The sequence below is a fragment of the Gobius niger genome (assembly GCF_951799975.1).
Source record: "Gobius niger genome assembly, chromosome: 13".
Classification (NCBI taxonomy): domain Eukaryota; kingdom Metazoa; phylum Chordata; class Actinopteri; order Gobiiformes; family Gobiidae; genus Gobius; species Gobius niger.
In genome coordinates this window covers 19357117-19375385 of record NC_136864.1, presented here as the reverse complement: position 1 = coordinate 19375385, position 18269 = coordinate 19357117, and the positions used below count along the sequence as shown (strand labels likewise).

Here is an 18269-nt window from a genome sequence, read left to right as displayed (position 1 = left end):
ATTTAGGAACGAAAAAAGCACTTTGCAAACGCCCACAGCTCAGAAGGACAGAGCTAAACTTTACTCAGCTGTTTTGATCCTTTCTTTCTCATTGTTATGAATATGAAACTTAAATTTAAGGATTGAGTATATGCATTGCTTTGATCTCAATAAAGTAACTGTATTCTAAACACCCTCAAATGAAAGAGTAACTGTACCTGAATACAGTTACTCAAAATGAGTATTCTAAATACATGTATTCAGTTACTACGCAACACGGTTTGTGGTAGCTGTTGAAGAGAATGTGTCAAGCATATCTATTATTACAAACCCCCATTGTGACGCAGAAAAACGAGCTGTGCCTTTCTTTTTAAGTGGAGAACCTCACAGTGGACCTTGCTGACGCAGGAAGTGCTACTCCCTCCTCCCTCAGAGCTGTGACTCACCTGCTCTCTGATCTATTCCCAGCCAGGGACTGATGATGCGTAAGAGGAGAGGCAGTGCTTCAGTGGATGTGATGGGCACAACAAAGAGCCTTCAATGCTGCTGCTGCCTGCATCCCACCTGCATTAGCTCCAGATACACACCAAAGCTCTGGGCAAATCTGCTCTGAGCAACCACCCACGGAAGAAAGTACAGGACTCAAATGTCAAACACCAAGAATGACCACATAACAGTAAATAAACAACTGACTTGTATTGCTTAACAAAAATAGACTCAACTTAAATGAGTAGGATCATTCAACAAAACGACCTGATCGGGACACATTTTATATAAATAATAATTAAAAATTATTTTTTGAAAAAGAAAATATCTAAATGGAAATTAAAAGCAGTGGATTTCAAGGCTTCAGTTGATCAGTCTCTTCACAAAGCAAGAGCTTTCCGGCTCTTCAGCGCTGTACGGCATGCAGTGTTGGTTGATGGAAGTTAAAAGGACTATCATCATTTATCAATGATTTAAATAGAGAATTTTAATATTTTTCTTTAACTGTTATAACATCAGAATATGTTTAAAATGGTCATTAGGGTTCTGTAAAAAACAATGTTGTAAAATAAACAAGAGTGGGTTGAACTCAACAGTGGAGGTGAAACTTTAAAGTCCGGAGCAACACTGACTTTGAAGAGGATGCAGAGTTGACTGTATGACTGAAGCTGAAGGAGTCCGTTTACGTTGGGAGAAATAGGTTTTTCCAGGGTTTTAAACATTGTACGTTGTCCTTTCATGACTGAAATGTATGACTCTGTACACTGGTAGTCCACAAGGATTAAGCGGGAACCAGCGTCAGCAGGCTCATCTCCAAACTTGGACTGGACAGATCTGTGGAAAAAACAACAACTTGATAACAAAAAACTGAGAACTAATCTATTCTAAATCGCAGACGAGTCATTGGAATAAAATGATGGATTAAGTTTCTAATAAAAGGACACCAACTCCAGACTCTGTTAACAGAGCAAGGTTAATTGTTCGTGTTGTGTGTGCACATTTGAACACATTAGCGGTGAGTCACGGCACTGAGTATAGACCTCAATCCTTAACCTATTCAACAGCATCATGTTGAGGTTGTTTGAGGTTCAACTAGAATTGGCGAAAATTCTTGATCAAATAACCAAAGAACGGTTTGCTTAAAGTCCACCCTCTTCTCCTATAACTTCAACTAGAGTTATTCAGTTTTTTTTACACCGCTATATCAAAATGTTTTTTTTGCTGGAATAGCTTGAAAATAGACCTCACTAAAAAGCTTAAAAAGCTGTCCCTATTTACAGACTGGTGTCTCGTCTGAAATTCAAACACTAACCGATGGGTTAGGGGTCACTGTTGTTTGCAGGTGGAGAGCTTGCGAATCTTGCTGGCTGTGGAAACCCCTTTTCGTGAGGGGTTTGATGAAGAGGATGATCTGCGTTCGGCTTTGGCTTTGTTGTTGAGAGATACTCCTTCTGTTCCATTTGCACAAACTGGTTTAGCCATAGCAGGACTGTGGTCTGCTTGATCATGATCTTCATCAGACACTTGTCCTACACAATTATAAAAAAAAAGCAATGATTCAGTTGAGTTATAAACAAACTGTTCACATATCACTTAAAAACACTATTGTGCTATTACAACAGACTTAAGCACATAAATCTAAAATGAATTGTCAATTCAGAAAATGTAATAATCATTCATACTCTCCCTGCAAATCATTGAGTGTTTTTGACCTTCATCCACCGACTTTTTAATATAGATTGTTGCCAAGCAACAGACAAAAAATGGAGACAGAACTCAAGAATAAATGAAGGTATTAGGGCTCTAGTTTTTAAAGATAGAAGCTGTGCTGATGGCATAGAAGGTAGATTGTGGCATTATTATTCACCTGGCACTGTGAAGTCCTGAGTGTATATGATCTCATCTTCTCCATCATAGAGCTCGTCATCATCGTCCTCTGTGTAGCCGTGCAGGTCCTCCAGATAGGGTACCACAGTCATACTGCGCCAAGGGTCTCTGCTCTCAGCGCTGGCCGGGATAGGCACCGGGCGCTCAGATGGGGGGTGTTTCTTACGCACCCAGCTATGTAACAATTAAGAAGCGAAATGCACTCAATGACAAATTACGCACTATAGGGCGATGGTCAATGTTTGTATAGGTAAAAGTCAAACGACTCACTTGTGTTGTCTAATGCTCTGTATAGAAAACCTCTTTCCAGGATCATACTCCAGCATTCCTAATAAACAGGTTTAAAAGAGACAAATTACATTTAACATTTACTCACCAGTCTTCTGAATGTTGTCTTCTCATGCTACAAGGCGCAGGCTAAATGCACGAGGCCAGTCCTGGGTGCTAATTTTAATACGAGCTAATAGTGTTGTATACATATGTTTTGGTGAATGGTCAGCAAACAACTGATGCATCCTAGCATCAAACGCTGTTTTTAAAATGACCATCTATCTTTTACAGCACAAGGGAAGCAATGTCCCACTTGTTAATTTTTTTTTTGGCCAATCACATAATCATTTAATACATTAATGTGTGAAGCGCTTTGGGTGACTTGGGTGTCATGTGAAACGCACTCTACAAAAAGCTACCATTCCATTTATTAATGGACCAGATGTGATGACATTGCAATCACTTATATAATGGACTTCATTTATGGGCAGGACTTATTTTGGCTATGCAATTATGGAGTTACTGTATCATATGAACATCAAAAACATTTCCATTTTATTAAAATGTAAGTTTTAAGAATTGATGTTTGGATTTCATCAATGAGATGAGTTGTATTTTTCATCCTTAGGCATCAATGGATCCTCCACACAGACAGAGCTGTGCTTGAAGCACTTATGCTACTGCTGTTTCCAAATAAAGTTTTCAAAATTCCTCGTTTGTGAACCTGTTCAGTTAAAATGGCAGTAAAACCAAATCTGATTCTGATCAAAAGTTTTTCCAATGTTTCATAACTCAAGACACTTTGGTGTTATGGTGCCACCTGCTGGGCCTGTTCCTCAAAAAGGTTTAAGTAAGAGGTCTCTTGACATCTTACTTTTCACCATTCATACTGTATATGTGGAGAACAAATGCTTTGAAACATTGTCACAGAGGCACACGCACCTTGTAGCAGATCTGAAAGCAGAGGTCCGCACTCCTCGGGAATAGTGTAATCTCCTTTTCCAATGTTTTCAAAAAGCTTATAGATATTGTCACCCTCAAATGGATAAAGACCTGTTGTAATGTTGTATCTGAATGAAAATAAAACAAATACTAGTAACCAAACATGAAATTACACCCCTTTTCTGAAACATCCTGACAAAAGAAAACAAAGGTCTCTCATTCGGACATTTACGGCTAATCCCTTGACAATTCACTATTTTTAGACTAGCAGTTCGGGTCGCAAGTCAATCAGAGCCAGAGTATAAGTCAAGTAGTGTCTTTTTGAGTGACTTAAGACTTGAGCCGAGTCAAGGTTGGCTCTAAGGCTTCAATAGGGCTAGTTTGAGTCCAAGACTCAGTAAATAAAATAGTTGGTTTTGAGTAATGAACATACTATTTGGACTCAAGCTAAGTAACTAAGCCACAACTCCAGATTCCTTAAAGAACAGTTTAACTACTACCTTTGAATCCTCAGTCAGTATCATCACAATAATGCGTTAGGATGCTACAATACTAACAGTGTTACTCCTGCAGACCAAATGTCCACTTTAAACCCTGAAAAGGTATCCAGCCCATTAGCAATTTCTGGAGGTTGGAAAGCTGGAGAGCCTTGGCTGGTACGACATGTGTCATCCTCTGCAAATGGGTGAAGAGCCTGCAAATAATAAAAGTATTTTTGTAATACATTTCATAAATACATTTCATATGAAACATATAGATAATAATTAAATATTTCTTACTTCTGCTACACCAAGATCTGAGATCTTTAGTGTCCCATCAGTGGTCAAAAGCAGATTGCCAGGTTTGATGTCTTTGTGGACAATTCCCTGGCTGTGCAAATATTCAAGGCCATCGATAAGTTGACAAAAATACCTGCAATTAGTAAAAGTTGTTGAATAAACTGGAGACTCAACACTGGTAGTTCTAATCAAATTCTTGAGTCTTCAGACTGGTTATTTCAACAGTAAAGGCTGTGGTGTCTTGAATCTAAATTTGGGCCTGAAGCAGAGACTGCGGAGTGAGTTGGACTAAATATATCCAAAGGCCAATAGAAAGGCTGGGGTGAGGGAGAAAAAGGAGACACTTACCCGTGAGCTTGAAATACTGGAAACCTTTTCTCGGGGACACTGTCCAACATTTCCTGCATTCCGCAAACGCAATACTCCATCACCATATACGTATGATTAGTCAAGGAAAAAAAAAACAATACTTGTGCACATAACAAGAAAAATACAGCCAACATGCCACAGCAAAAAAAATTGCAAGGATATATTTTTTGTTTCTCCTCATTGTAGAGCACATCTACGAGCTGAATCACATTCTTGTGTTGAAGTCTTCTTAACAGCTGAATTTCCCTGTGAACAACACAAATTTTCATATTTGCAAACAGATTACACAGAGTTGAAAAATAGTTAAATTATGCATTTTCCTCCCCCTACATGTTCCAGCAATGTCCTAATGTGTAGAATGAGCCCAGACCTGTTCACTACAACTGCCTCTAAAATCCTGCACTGTCACTCAAAAAGTTGTTATTCGGGTCCAAAGTGCCGTCATGCACAAGCTTAATATAGAAGCTGCAGTTACACGTAAGACCTGAGGTGGCAGTAGTGAGAATAAAATGACCAACTTGCATCAAGTCCCTTTAACAAAATTGAAAAAGTAAGTGCAAAACCAACATGTATTACAGTGTGTAGTTACACACTACATTAACCAGGAAAGCATACAGGGAGTTGGACTGGTTCAGTAGGGATTAAGTGGGAGATAAATGTAGTTTTGATTATGTAGCCAGTTTGGTTAAAGAGATGGCATTCTTTGACAAATTAAATTACCGGAGTACAAATGCAGTTTTGCATCATATAAAACACAGAAAGAGTGTTTTACACAGTGTCATTTTGAAACTATTACTCAGGTGCCACTGTTAGGCGGTAGGAGGGATTTATTTTGGCACACACGAAAAACATATTTTACAGATACTTCAAAATACATTATTAATATTTTTTTTATTTTTATATAACAATCTAATCAATTTTGGAGTAAGGCTGCAACATAACACAATATGGAAAATAGTGAAACTAAATTTATATCAGAGCCTTGTTATAAAACATTAACACAATGTACTTTACATTATCAGTTTACTTAGCAGCTAGTTGTTCATTGTATCGATGCAGATGTATAACATTGTTCCCCACAAATCCAACTTTTAAAGAAAAAATATATAAATAATGTTTTGCTACAATTTGAAGGCTGGAAGCCAATACCTTCCACTGCAAGGTATTGTTGTTTGTTGTCTTTATTTACAGAGAGAATTAATCGAATTGCATTATTGCCTACTTGTGTTTTGCCTCAAATACAGAATTTTCAATTTGCGAGAACAATTAACAGAAAATGTTATGTGACGATGAAAAACGGATAAGGCAGAGATTAGGTGCCTCAATGGGCACATCAGATGGGCAGTCACTCAGATTGAGGATCAGCTAGTTTCTATGGCAACCTTGAACGAACTTCGTTTCAAAATTATTGTCAGTAAACATTGGAAAAGACCATAGATTATGTCAGAATAATGTATCAACTCACACTGCAGTGGAGAAGCACTTTTCTAAATAAATTAACTGGTTGCCTAAACAAATTATTAAGGGATGATTAATCATTAACCACAAAAAGTAATTATGTTAAGCCAATATGGATTTTAAAATGTAAGTGTCCACACAAAGGTATTTTGATGCTATTTTAGAATTTTGTGCAATGTTTGAGATTCAAATTCAATCTCTGTAGAGCAGTAAGATTCACTGCAATGAAATGGAAATCGTGAATGGTCGCAAATTACTCAAGTAGAATATTATGCTAGCTACTGAAAAAAAAAAAAAACTACTCAGCTAGGGATTGATCAGATGTAAAACAGCAGAACCTCACTATATACACGTTATAAAATGCATGTACAAATATTTTATAACATGAATATAAGAATGAATGAGAATGTGTTGCCATGTGTGTGCCAGTGTGAGTGATTGGCAGCCACAGTCCTGTGCAGGGATTTCTGTAGAGATCATCAATACGTTGTTAGATGATGAGGTCATTGCTCTACTTCCAGGTCCAGGGGAGCTTTAACCCTCTTCACTATGATGGAATTTTGTTGATTTTAACCTGCTATAGAGCTGACTACCAGGCTCTTTTCAAACATCTGATCACAAAGAAATATTACAGTTACTCTGGATTTTCATTAGTAATGCTTTTCTGGCATTAAAAATGGTGAGCTATATTGTTCAAATTAGGTGTAAAACACTTTTTGGCATTTTATCTATTGTTATTTCAGCAGGAGATTCAGATAAAGTTGCGTTTTTTTTGCTGTGTTTATCAGTGGAACTCTCAACAGTTTGAACCCGGAAGCAGATCATTATTGTGTGTGATGTCCCACTTAACAAACGTATTTTAGATCATGTTTGTTAAATATTTGGTTTAGTCAAAAAAAAAAAAAAAAAAGTTTTTCGTAATAGTAAATAACTCAAACTTACAATCGCTAAAAATAAATATTTCATTTGAACATATTTAATTCATTTTAAGGGAATGCAGAGAGGTAATGTTTATGAAATGATAAGACAAACTGCTTTAATCTAATAGAGGGTATGCAGGGGTTAGGTTTGAAGCAAATGGTAATTTCACTGTACTCACTTGCCTCTGTTTGCCAATGTGATTTAAAACTCCACAATTTAAGCTAGAAAAATATTCAAAAATGCTGACGCTTCAACGGTCATGAAGTGGTAGAGTAGTGGCATAAGCCACTAATGTAAAAGAAAAAAGATACATAGACTGATTACTTCAAGTGAAAGCAGTTCTATGTCACTGAGCATTTACTTTACTCCTGAGATGATGTAATCAGCACTAGTCAACTGAATAGTCATAACACGTTCTACTCACTTTTTTACATTAGCTTCTCCATTTGGAATTCGTCTCAGCTTCTTCTTCTTCAGTATTTTAACAGCTCTGCGACAGAGCGTCTCCGAGTCCAACATTTCTTTCACTTTGCCATATGATCCCTCACCCAGTAGATCACCCATAAGATACTTTCCTATTAGCTTAGCCCGCTTGCGCCGTGGCTGGTAGATCACCTCAGTGGAGTCAATACGGTGAATAAAAGTATCCATCAGCTCATTTTCATTGAGATAGTCCAGATGATGCACCTCACCAGTACTCATGGCAGATCACTTCAGCTTCAGCATTCAGTGTAAAAAAATATTTGCTGCAGGTAGTTTTGATTGCCACTGGATATTTCTCCTGTGAACTTTGTTTTGCAAATGGTTTATCCAAACAATGGAATGCAGGCAAAAACAGAAACGAATAGACCAATGTGACTACTGGTGCCAAATTCATCCAGACTCTTTTAGTTAGAGAAACGCTGGATAGGCAGGTTGGATCCTGTTCAGCACTGATTCAGCAGGATCTGCATCCTTACAGGGAAAACAGATGAAAGAGTAAAGTTTGCTTCTGTTTGCGCTATTCCACTTGCAGATGACTAATACTTGTCAGCTGTTGAAAAAGATGTACAGCACATCTTTGAGAACATGCAGCAGTGCATTTCTTTCAAGAGTTCATGCTCCACAACACACTTTTCCTTATGGCGCATTAGTATGTTGTATCAATCTGTATCCGGACAAAAATACAGCCAGACCATTCAGGAATCAGGTCAGCTCCTGTGGGTCACTGTTCCATAATGGTGCATTCTCCAAGAGTACCTAACAACATACAAATGAATACAGAGTTTTATGAAGCAAGCGTTATTAGAACAATGAATCAACAATCAATCAATGAATCAACGTGTAGGCAAGCCAATATACCTTTTGCAGCATAATGTGCACTACAATTGATGAACATTGAACAAACATTTCTAGCACTACTGATGAAAGCTATTAACTAGACGAACTGGTGTATCAGCATTGATTTTGTGATATGTCTGCATCAAACGTTGGCATTACAGCACACACTCATGTGTCACTATCAAAGCTGTCTTGTTAAAAGTTTGAGAGATATATGATGAACTGTGACGTTCAGCAATCGCAGCAGCGGTGTTAGCTTCTTGGTGATAGGCAGCTGAAGCTAATCAACTTTGGGTTTGACGTTACCATTACTATTAGCCTTAGCTAACTTAACATGCTATCACTGGCTAAAGCTAGCCATAGTAACAGTTTCTCGGATGGAGTTGTTTTTTCCCAGCATGACCACGAAATATCCGAACCTGCCCGCATATAAGACACCATCCCAATGTTTCAAGCTAGGTTATGCTAACCGGGCTGTTAGGGTTAGCAACCGCTCAGAATCCCCTGTTTAACTGGAGGCTAATGCTAACGTAAGTCTGTAGTTGATGCGCATACATACCTACTGTTGGATGTCACTTTATTATCATTCACGATGAAAGCTATATGGATGACACTGATAATGCGAACTAGTGTTTCTGGATTTTTGCTTCGCTCTGCTACTCAGGTTGTCGCCATCTTGTTTACCTCCCCTTCGACTCTGACAGCCCCCACGTTACTGCGTCAATAGTTCCATGGTTAGCCAGCCCTGGTCAAACCAGACTTTTTGGGATGGGATTATGGAACTATTATGAATACTTCGATGGTAGGAATGTAGGCGTGACTATATTTTTCATCAGTCAAATGCATCCAGCTTACTTCACAATAATATTCTCAAAAAGAGTGCAATTTGTAGTCGCGTTGCATTTCTGCTGGATTCATTAGTGAAAAAAGGTGTCATGGTGTGCACGACAGATTCAGATTGAGACGTAATTGTCTATTCTAATTCTGGGGAAATGTTGCGCAAGCTTTGTCTTCACTGTACATGTAAATTGTGAATTACTTTATTGGGTGGACTGCAGGGGTGTCCAACATGTTTTCATCGAGGGCCGCATAAATGTATAGTGTGTGGAGCCAAAGATCCGTGATAAGTGTGGTGAAACATTCCCCCGGATGGTTCAAACCGTGCCCCACACCTTTATTTAGGCATGGGACCAAAATGCCAGCTCTGTCTCACAAGAAGATCTTTGAGATCTGAATTGTATGGAATAATGAAACTTGCAGTACAAATACTATCTCTGGAGATGTGTGCCAATTCAACAAAAAGCCTAAGGGTCACCAAAAATTGGTCTGAGGGCCGCACTATTGGGTACCCCTGGTGTAGAGCAAATCAGTTCATGGAAATTATAAATATTTTCGTTCTTTTGTTTTGTCCTTTAAAAAAATAAATAAGCTAATGATACAAACATGCCACCACTAGGCATAAAGGCAAAATAATATTGCAAAGTCAATAACTGAATTTTAAGAGTAGAAAAAAAGTAAAAAACAGTGACAAAAACAAAGAAGATACATTTTGAGCAATCCAACATTTATTTTTTACAATATGAACTTTCTTGATTGACTTTTCTATTTTCAAATTCAGTAATATGGTCTCCGTGGATTGTTCTGTGAAAAAAGGAAGAAAGACCATTATTATAAGTAAGTCTTTCTGTTGATGCGACAGAAAAAAGGTAAAAACAAATAACTTACAAGTGGATTAGGCCTGAAGCGATAGGCAAGCATCATTCTCTTTCGGAACGCATCATATTCATCATCACTTTTGGTGAGCTCTGCTGGACGGTCAATTCCTAAACCCGCTCCATCTACAGCTACAGTTCCCCTTAACGGAAATACATAAACACCGTTAAAATAACATTTCACAGTATAACAACTAATGCTTTAACCAGTATTTTTAATTACTTGTTCACTGGAGCCTTGATTCCTTGCCCCTCACTACCAAGACCTTCTCCTTCTTTCCAGCCCATCTTCATAAGCATTTGAAATCCAAGATTTTCCACTGTCAACTTAAACTCCTTGTATTCTGAATAGTCAGGATCTCGACCCTCCTGTGGACAAAGATATTTTATGTCACATTCACAGAAAAAATATATAACTAAAATAAAACACGCAACCTTCAGTGCTTTGAATGTTTCCATAAATTTGTCAAGCTCCTCTGGAGGCAGAAAGTCCCCTATAAAGTGTTTCCCTTTGCCCATTTCAGTGAGAGACTCGGCCCACTCTAAGGAAAGGAAACATAATTGACGCAACTTAAAACATGTTCACCAGGTTCACAAGCAAATTAAGCATTTGACTAACCTCGTGTTTTCTCCATTTCCATTTTCCTGAGGCGATGTTCCCAAGTACCTTCAGACTGGTCTACTTCTTCATCACTGTCATATTCATGCTGATGATCTCTTATAGCTTTCTCCCACATCGCCTGCATGTCTGCCATTGCACGCTTGTGTTTCATAATCATATCATACATTTCTTGCATCTATGAAAGAAACAGTTGCTCAAAATGTTGTATGTTTAGTCTTAATGATGTGTTTATTAATATTTATACTTCTTGCTGTTCTTTTAACTGTCTCTTCTGATCTTCTGATAATTCAGAGACTCCAACCAGGCCAAGAGGCTTTCCCTTGTTATAACCAAGTCCCTTTAGCTCTTGAGCTAAAATGGTAAACAGTATAGTTAGTAGTTGTGTTGAATTGCATCATACCGTTTGTTTGAGACAAGTTTATTTTATAATAGTCAACTGGTTACCACTAGCTGAAACTGAAACGTTAAGGGAATTAAAGATAATGCCAGAGGGCGCACCTTTTAAATAGTCAATATGGGAAAAACAGAATTAAAACACTGTGTACATAATTTTAATACCAGAGAGTGAAGGTATGTTGGGTTGAGGGAATCCTACATCTTCTGGAATAACAATGGGTGGAATGGGCAGTTGGACTTTATCATCTTCAGAACCCCATCTACTCTTTCTCTTTCGTTTGGCAGGTGGATCTGGATCCTGACTGGGATATGGGCCATTCGCAGCTAGTGGAGGAGTTGGAAGTTGAAGCTCTGTTGAGGCCAGTGATGATGTATGGGAGGCTGCACCACTATGCTCCAATAATTTCTCCTTGTAAAAGCGATAGGCTGGACTTTGATGATCATACAGAAAACTGGAGAAAATAAACTGTTCACTAATGGTACAAATAAGATTTGACTTTGATTTTATAATTTCCATTTGTGACTCTGACTGACCTGAAAGCCGGGTTGTCTCTGTTTCGTTCCACAGCGATGGCTTCTACCTCTGGTCCACCTTCAGCCACAAACCTAGCCAGCTTCTCAGCCACTTGCTGGGTTTCTGGGTCCACTGGGGGGGAGACTTTAAGCATCCTATCAGTACTGGACTCAATTCACACTCAAATACTGCATCGTATTGAACTTGCTCTCATACACCACCATTCTAGAGCCAATAGAGTATAAAACAAGGAAGAAGTCTGGTAAATGGGCAGCTGTTTTAACTAATATAAAAAGCTTTCTTTCAATTTAAATTCCATAAGTAGACCCACAACAATATATGAATACATTTTTCCATCAAGCTTCTGACATACAAATACAACAATTGTACGAAAAAGTAAAGAGAAAACAAAACAAAAACAGAATGTTCAAACTTCTACTTACCACTATCAAAAGTATTGTCTGGTTTTTGCACATTCCTTTGAAGTTCAGCCACTTTTCTTTTAAAGTACAGATAGTCTCTGCTGTCTTTATCATATAAAAATCTTTAGGAGGCAAAAGCAGAGATAGTCTTTAGATTACAATAAATGCTTTGATTGCTAATTTTGTACAAAATCGACAAATTGACATACGAGAAAACCGGGTCATCCTTATAATCTTCTTTAGCTCTTCTTTCAAGCTCTGGTCCCCCTTCAGCCACAAAAGAGGCCATCTTGTCAATAATGAGCCTCGTGTCAGAATCCTCTGGAGGAGAGACTTTAGGCAGGCCATCAGAACATTTGTTTAGGGCACCAATATACTGCCAGTTGTGCCACAGCAGTATTGAGAAGATGCAAAGAAATCTCTATGTCTTCGAGGATACCCAAATAATGCAAAAAGCACAGGTATTATTGAGTTACCTTTTATTTCTAAAAATCTTGAGTAATCTGCATCCTCATCCTCATCGTCTGATGAACAAAAGGCACTCGGTCTTTGATTCACAATAGGGTTTTTCTTGGACTGAGAAAAGCTCTTGTATTGACTAATCATGCTACTGACTCCGAGTCCTGGGCGCTTGCCAAAAAGAATACTCTTTTTTTGCTGTATGTTTCCCACAGCTGAAGCGGACGCAGAACTGTTTATCTCGCTTGGAGGGCCTAAAAACATGTCAACGTCAATTTATTAGATGGCTAATTCCTCTGCTTTAGATCATGCCCAGGAAACCTTTGCATATTTCTTATTTGTTAAGATGAATATACTGACCAGAAATAGTGGTAGCTTTGTCTTTCTGCATCTTCATAAACTGCTGAAAAAAGCTTCCATCATTTACAAACTTGTTTGATGAGGCCAAATCAGGTATAGGAGAACGACTGAAAGACAGAAAAAGTAAATTATGCTCACACTTCCATACAAATTAGTACCTGAATGGCTTCTTACCTTGGCTGTAGTGACTTGTTAGATGCTTGTGCATTCATTTGTGCCTGTCGTGCCAGTTTTTCCTCAATTTCCCGTTTTTTCTGTGCTATAAGCTTTTCTTGTAGGAGGATATTCATGTTCTGTTTATTTTTCTGTGCCTGAAGAGATTTAGACTTCCAACTTCCACGTCCTAAAACGAATTACATTTAACGTTATATGCCAAAATATGTCAGATGCATGATACTACGGTTTGATATTGGCCTGTGCGTGAATTCTCTCCGTGCAACAAAAAAAAAATAAAAAAAAAAATAGTCAGAGCTTTTTATGTGTAAGATGGATTTATTGAAGGCTGAGATAGAATGCTAGCAAATGAGCTAGCACTGCGTTATGCTAAATACTAGTGCGGCTATTTCAATTTCCAACAGTTAAGGTGAATTGAGCAAAACGTTTTAAATGTATTAACAGATTTGACAAGTCATCATTAATTAAGGCAATTTACCTGCATCGCTGGAGTCCATGCCTTTGCTTGTAAAACAAAACAAATGGTCCAGGCCTTACGCTGTCGATTGACACAACACAGTCACAATAAAGCTTCCGGTGAGCTACACAATTACAGCAAAATAAAAGTAGCTAACGGTACGTTTTTGAAGCCCATTTATCTTCGTGGCTATTGGTCTTTATATTGATCATAGATTAAATAGATGGGATAAAACTATGCCAGTGTGATTTGTGAACTCCTAGGTGACTGGAAAAGGTCCTGTTGACGGTTTCCCGTTTTCGCCATACGTCTTCTCTGCGCTCTTTCCGAGGTTTGTTGACCCTTGTTGCTATCCGTAGCGTACGAAAAAGAACTCCCTGCTAAAAATGGCAGAAGCTCCCCCTCGACCCAGCCGGTTCTTCTGTCACAGATGTTCAGCAGAGATTTGTCCGCGATTACCGGTAAGAATGGCATCTGCTATTTAGCATTTTCTACCAAGATGAGTAAACTGAGCTTACTTGAGTCGGTAGTAGCGTACCTTTGGTAACATTGCTGTAGTGAGGCTATGCTAATTAGCCTGCTCCATAGACAACACGAAGGACAGTCGTGCCATTGATGTGTAATGTTATCTATTTTGTTTCAGTATACTAAATAGTAACTTCTACTGTGTTACCTTATGTGAGTGGTTTTGTTTAGGGTGGTTTGCTTTCGTTATATGGCGGACTGTTGCGAAAACAGCGTTTGTCACAGCATCTTTCTTTGATACGGATTGAAATATACATAGTTCTAATGTTGAGTTTGTGTTAAGGAATGAAACTTCCCACACTGCCATTTTTTCCTCCAATAGCATCAAATCAAGCTACACAATTAATTGGTTGATCAAATTATGCCTTCTTGTAATATAAAGTAACAAAAAAGGTTAAATAGAGGAAATAAGTTGTATGCCTTAAATAAAATAATCAAAGTATTTCACCATAGTTTTATCAGAAGTTTGTACAAAACTGCTTAGGATGAACAGTTCAAGGCCATTTCTGTTCTATCAGACACAAGGAAAATATAGTCTTAGGGGAGCAATAGATCAAATGTATGCAAAGGTGCATTTAAGCAATTGTTGATTGAACACACAGGATTACACCTGTCCAGTGTGCGAGTCAGGGTTCATTGAAGAACTACCAGAGGAAAGGAGGTATGTGCAGAGAGACTATTAGTTTATGTATTATTTTCAACCATCATACACAACAAAATGTGGTACTATGTTTTTTGCAGTACTGAAAATGGGTCAACGTCTTCATCCTCTTCCTCCTCCAGTGACCAAAACCGCCCTATCTTTGAGGTGAGCCATACTTTTGTCAAAAATATAAAAAGTATATTATAAAATGTCTATTAATTGATTGTTTGTTTTTATTTAACATCAGCATATGGATCACCAACACCTTTTCACATTTCCCTCTGGTTATGGTCCATTTGCTCTTGGTATTTTTGATGAAAACTTTGATCTTCGAACACGACTTCCACAAGAAGACAATAGAGAGACTGAAAACCGTAGAGAGCGGGAAATGGCGTCACGGCAACGATACAGTGCTCGGCAACCACGTGGCCGACATGGGCCTCGACGTCAGGGGGCGCGCCATGAAGGTGTACCTACATTAGAGGGGTGAGGCTTTTTAATTGGTTTCAAGCCCAAACTGCCTTCAGTCTTCTGACGATATGGAAGCAAAAATAACTCTTTTGGTTTGTCTTGCAGAATTATTCAACAGCTAGTTAATGGAATTATTGCACCTACGGCAATGCCTAATATTGGTGTGGGACCTTGGTGAGTAATAATAAAACATGTTGCGCTTTGCTTTTCATTTATTTGAAAATGTGTTTTTTTATATATACTCCAATTTGTAGGGGTATGCTACACTCAAATCCAATGGACTACGCTTGGGGTGCCAATGGACTCGATGCAATAATTACTCAGGTATTTGTGTGTGTGTGTGTGTGTGTGGGGGGGGCGGCATCATTAATTTGTTGAGTCAATACCCCCATTTTTCTCTTAGTTGTTGAACCAGTTTGAAAACACTGGACCTCCTCCTGCCGACAGGGAAAGAATAAAAAGTCTACCGACAATTGCCATAACTGAAGAACATGTTGGTAGGAACATTTACATTTTCTGATAATTAATAATTAAAATAACACACACACATTGTCTTAAAACATTATTTGTTTTGCCCCTTTTCAGGTGCAGGTTTAGAGTGTCCTGTTTGTAAAGAAGACTACAGTGTGTCAGAGAGTGTCAGACAACTACCATGCAATCATTTATTTCACAATGACTGTATAGTACCATGGCTGGAACAGGTATGGATTTGCCTTCACATCTGTATTCATTCTCTAATGTATAATAGTACCCATCAAATGTTTGGAAACGCTTATCTTATGTGTTGGTTTTTCTTTTATTTCAAGGCCATTTACATGTAGATTCTCAATGAAGGCATTCATTTATGAATTAACACAAAATTGAATTAAGTTTTAAACAAAAAAAGTTGAAATATATTCTTTAAAATAGTTTTTGCTTTGATTACTTGCTTTGCACAATTTTGACATTTTCTTAATTTTCTCTAGTTATGGAGTTTGAATGAGACAATAGAATATTTTGTATTAAATGATACTAGAGGAAAGCATGTTTTGTTGTTGTTTGAGCTGAGGTTTGTATAAAAGATATGAATCAGCCACATATTATTTTTTTTTATTATTAAAAAAAAAAAAAACATAAGATTGAAATTCGAGATTGAGCAGTATGAGAAAATAATTGTGATAAAGCCCTAATAATAAAGAAATGCCAATACATTAAAAGTGTTTCCAAGCTTTTGACAGGTACTGTACATGACAGTCATTAAAGATAAAAACGGTTACTAAATACTGTACATCTGCAAATGTTCAGAATCCTAGATGATGTTTGCTTGTTATTGCCTTCTTGCAGCATGATACATGTCCCGTGTGCCGGAAAAGTCTTAGCGGACAGAACACAGCCACTGATCCACCAGGATTATCAGGAATAAACTTCTCTCCCTCATCATCATCCTCATCTTCCCCCAGCTCACCAAGCAATGAAAATGCTGCCAATTCTTAGTTTCTCATGACAGCCTATGCCTGATAAGAACAGACTTAAACTGCACTTAAACCAAGAGCGCTATCTTGTCCTAAGGGATGTGTCAAGATGGAGCAGTTACCATTCCTTGTGCTGGACTTGTGGATGGTTCAGCCTTTGCTGCTGATGCTGCTTTGCTTAAGTATTCTAGAAGGTGGGGCAATGGACAGCTCAGAAAGCTTGTGAATTTAAACTATGGACTGGGAGTGCTCAGAAATGTTTATGTCAAAGACAAAATGCTTTTAAAACATTGCCTGGGTTAATGCAAACTGAGATGAGACCATTGACGTGCTATAGGTTGCGTTCATGTGACATCAGAACATTGAGGTGGAGGGCAGCTGAGAATTATATGGCATAACTAACTGTCAAAATGCAGATTTCTAGTCTTAGTTTATTGCCTATTTCTCTGTAATTCCTGGGCCAATTCACATAAAACAAAACTGGTACTAAAGTTCAAACTCCTCTCTTCCAGCACATGGACTATGGTCTAATTATTGCCTCATAAAGGCATATAGACAATATTCAAAACGTGTGTGAAGTTGGCCAGTAGACTTTAAGCCATACGAATGAAGTGGCAGGTTTGTGAATCCAATCACTATCAAATAATGATCAGGGAAAACATTTGGACATTTTCTTTTGGGAAATTTCTTTCCAAATCTCTTCCTGTCCCATAGAGTTGTATTGGCCCCTGTCCTCCCAATGAAATGGAATTCTGTAACATGAACGCAACCTATTGGGTAGCCATGAGAGTGTATGCTTATCTTATTTATTTGCACATTTGTTTTTTTACTTTGCACAAAATGTTTTGTTTCATGTTAAAATAATAAATTCCCATAAAAATATTTTCAAATGTTAAACTATAGCTTATAAAAATGTTTTATGATCATTTCAGTAGTTTTACTTACAAATAATGCAGTAATATTTCATCTGCCACTTAAAGAGTAGTGAATTGGCCAAATATATTTGAAGACTTTATTTTGACTTGAAATGAAAAAACAAAACAACAAGAACATTAATAGCAAAAATGGGCATTTACTTGGTGTTTTAATCTGTGCTCCGTACAAAGTACAGTATAATCGGATTAATATATATTTTTTACAATTAGTATAATACTAAAAGTAACAGCAAACCAAAAGTATCAACAATAATCCATGAGCAGATGTTTCCAGGGTGCTGAATGTTCGATTAAAAAACAACTTGGATTATATGATTCCTTTTTTTTTTAATTCCCACTTTATGATTTCAGTGTATTTTAAATCCTAAATAAGTCTACATTTCATGTGATAAGATAATGTATGGTAATTTATCAAACTAGTCTTTAAAATACACAAATAAAAATCAATTATCTATTTGTACAACAAGTTTCCAGACTTCTTCTTATCCTAGCAGTATGTAGATAATAACCTATTACTTCAATGGCAAGAAGGGTGTGAAATATAACATTTCTGAAGAATATGAAATTTAATCTGTAAACCAACCAGATGGTTTAGTTTATTTGAGCACATTCTTAACTGTTCACATTACGCAGTTATAGAAGCTCAAAATGAAGCAAGAAAGTTTATATACAATATGTCTACACCTTGTCACTGCAGACTGGTGTAATTTACAGGAC

The 18269-nt window shown here is 37.6% G+C and overlaps 3 protein-coding genes across 3 annotated transcripts in view; 1 reads left to right on the top strand and 2 right to left on the bottom strand.

Moving 5' to 3' along the window:
- Positions 1-185: 185 nt before the first annotated feature.
- stk11 (serine/threonine kinase 11) lies at positions 186-9163 on the bottom strand. Its single transcript, XM_079570257.1, has 11 exons — positions 8971-9163; positions 7516-8330; positions 4875-4958; positions 4692-4781; positions 4344-4476; positions 4122-4258; positions 3565-3692; positions 2623-2680; positions 2333-2526; positions 1778-1994; positions 186-1299 (listed from the first exon to the last, which is right to left on the bottom strand). Exons 2-10 carry the CDS (start codon positions 7791-7793, stop codon positions 1792-1794), a joined length of 1305 nt encoding a protein of 434 aa, XP_079426383.1. The 5' UTR covers positions 7794-8330; positions 8971-9163; the 3' UTR covers positions 186-1299; positions 1778-1791.
- Positions 9164-9972: 809 nt separating this feature from the next.
- sugp1 (SURP and G patch domain containing 1) overlaps positions 9973-18269 on the bottom strand; it is a 191106-nt gene continuing 182809 nt past the window's right edge. The window contains exons 2-15 of the mRNA XM_079568749.1: positions 13549-13583; positions 13071-13239; positions 12897-13003; positions 12554-12790; positions 12287-12410; positions 12099-12199; positions 11676-11799; positions 11304-11593; positions 10990-11096; positions 10743-10920; positions 10559-10665; positions 10347-10492; positions 10137-10266; positions 9973-10052 (exon numbers count right to left, since the gene is read on the bottom strand). Of these exons, the coding sequence (XP_079424875.1) occupies positions 10026-10052; positions 10137-10266; positions 10347-10492; positions 10559-10665; positions 10743-10920; positions 10990-11096; positions 11304-11593; positions 11676-11799; positions 12099-12199; positions 12287-12410; positions 12554-12790; positions 12897-13003; positions 13071-13239; positions 13549-13567 (1866 nt within the window). The 5' untranslated portion in view covers positions 13568-13583 and the 3' untranslated portion in view covers positions 9973-10025. The remainder of the gene's footprint in view (positions 10053-10136; positions 10267-10346; positions 10493-10558; positions 10666-10742; positions 10921-10989; positions 11097-11303; positions 11594-11675; positions 11800-12098; positions 12200-12286; positions 12411-12553; positions 12791-12896; positions 13004-13070; positions 13240-13548; positions 13584-18269) is intronic.
- Positions 13805-17696, top strand: rnf126 (ring finger protein 126). The gene is made up of 9 exons (XM_079569396.1): positions 13805-13988; positions 14655-14713; positions 14794-14860; positions 14943-15181; positions 15272-15340; positions 15421-15490; positions 15570-15663; positions 15752-15867; positions 16490-17696. Exons 1-9 carry the CDS (start codon positions 13914-13916, stop codon positions 16637-16639), a joined length of 939 nt encoding a protein of 312 aa, XP_079425522.1. The 5' UTR covers positions 13805-13913; the 3' UTR covers positions 16640-17696.

Coding starts and splice junctions, on each gene's coding strand:
- rnf126 (XM_079569396.1), top strand. CDS start 13,914: ATGGCAGAAGCTCCCCCTCGACCCAGCCGGTTCTTCTGTCACAGATGT. Junction 14,714..14,793: donor GAACTACCAGAGGAAAGGAG/GTATGTGCAGAG, acceptor TGTTTTTTGCAG/TACTGAAAATGGGTCAACGT. Junction 15,664..15,751: donor CATAACTGAAGAACATGTTG/GTAGGAACATTT, acceptor GCCCCTTTTCAG/GTGCAGGTTTAGAGTGTCCT.
- stk11 (XM_079570257.1), bottom strand. CDS start 7,793: ATGAGTACTGGTGAGGTGCATCATCTGGACTATCTCAATGAAAATGAG. Junction 3,693..4,121: donor TGGTCTGCAGGAGTAACACT/GTTAGTATTGTA, acceptor ATTTTCATTCAG/ATACAACATTACAACAGGTC. Junction 1,995..2,332: donor TCAGGACTTCACAGTGCCAG/GTGAATAATAAT, acceptor ATAATTGTGTAG/GACAAGTGTCTGATGAAGAT.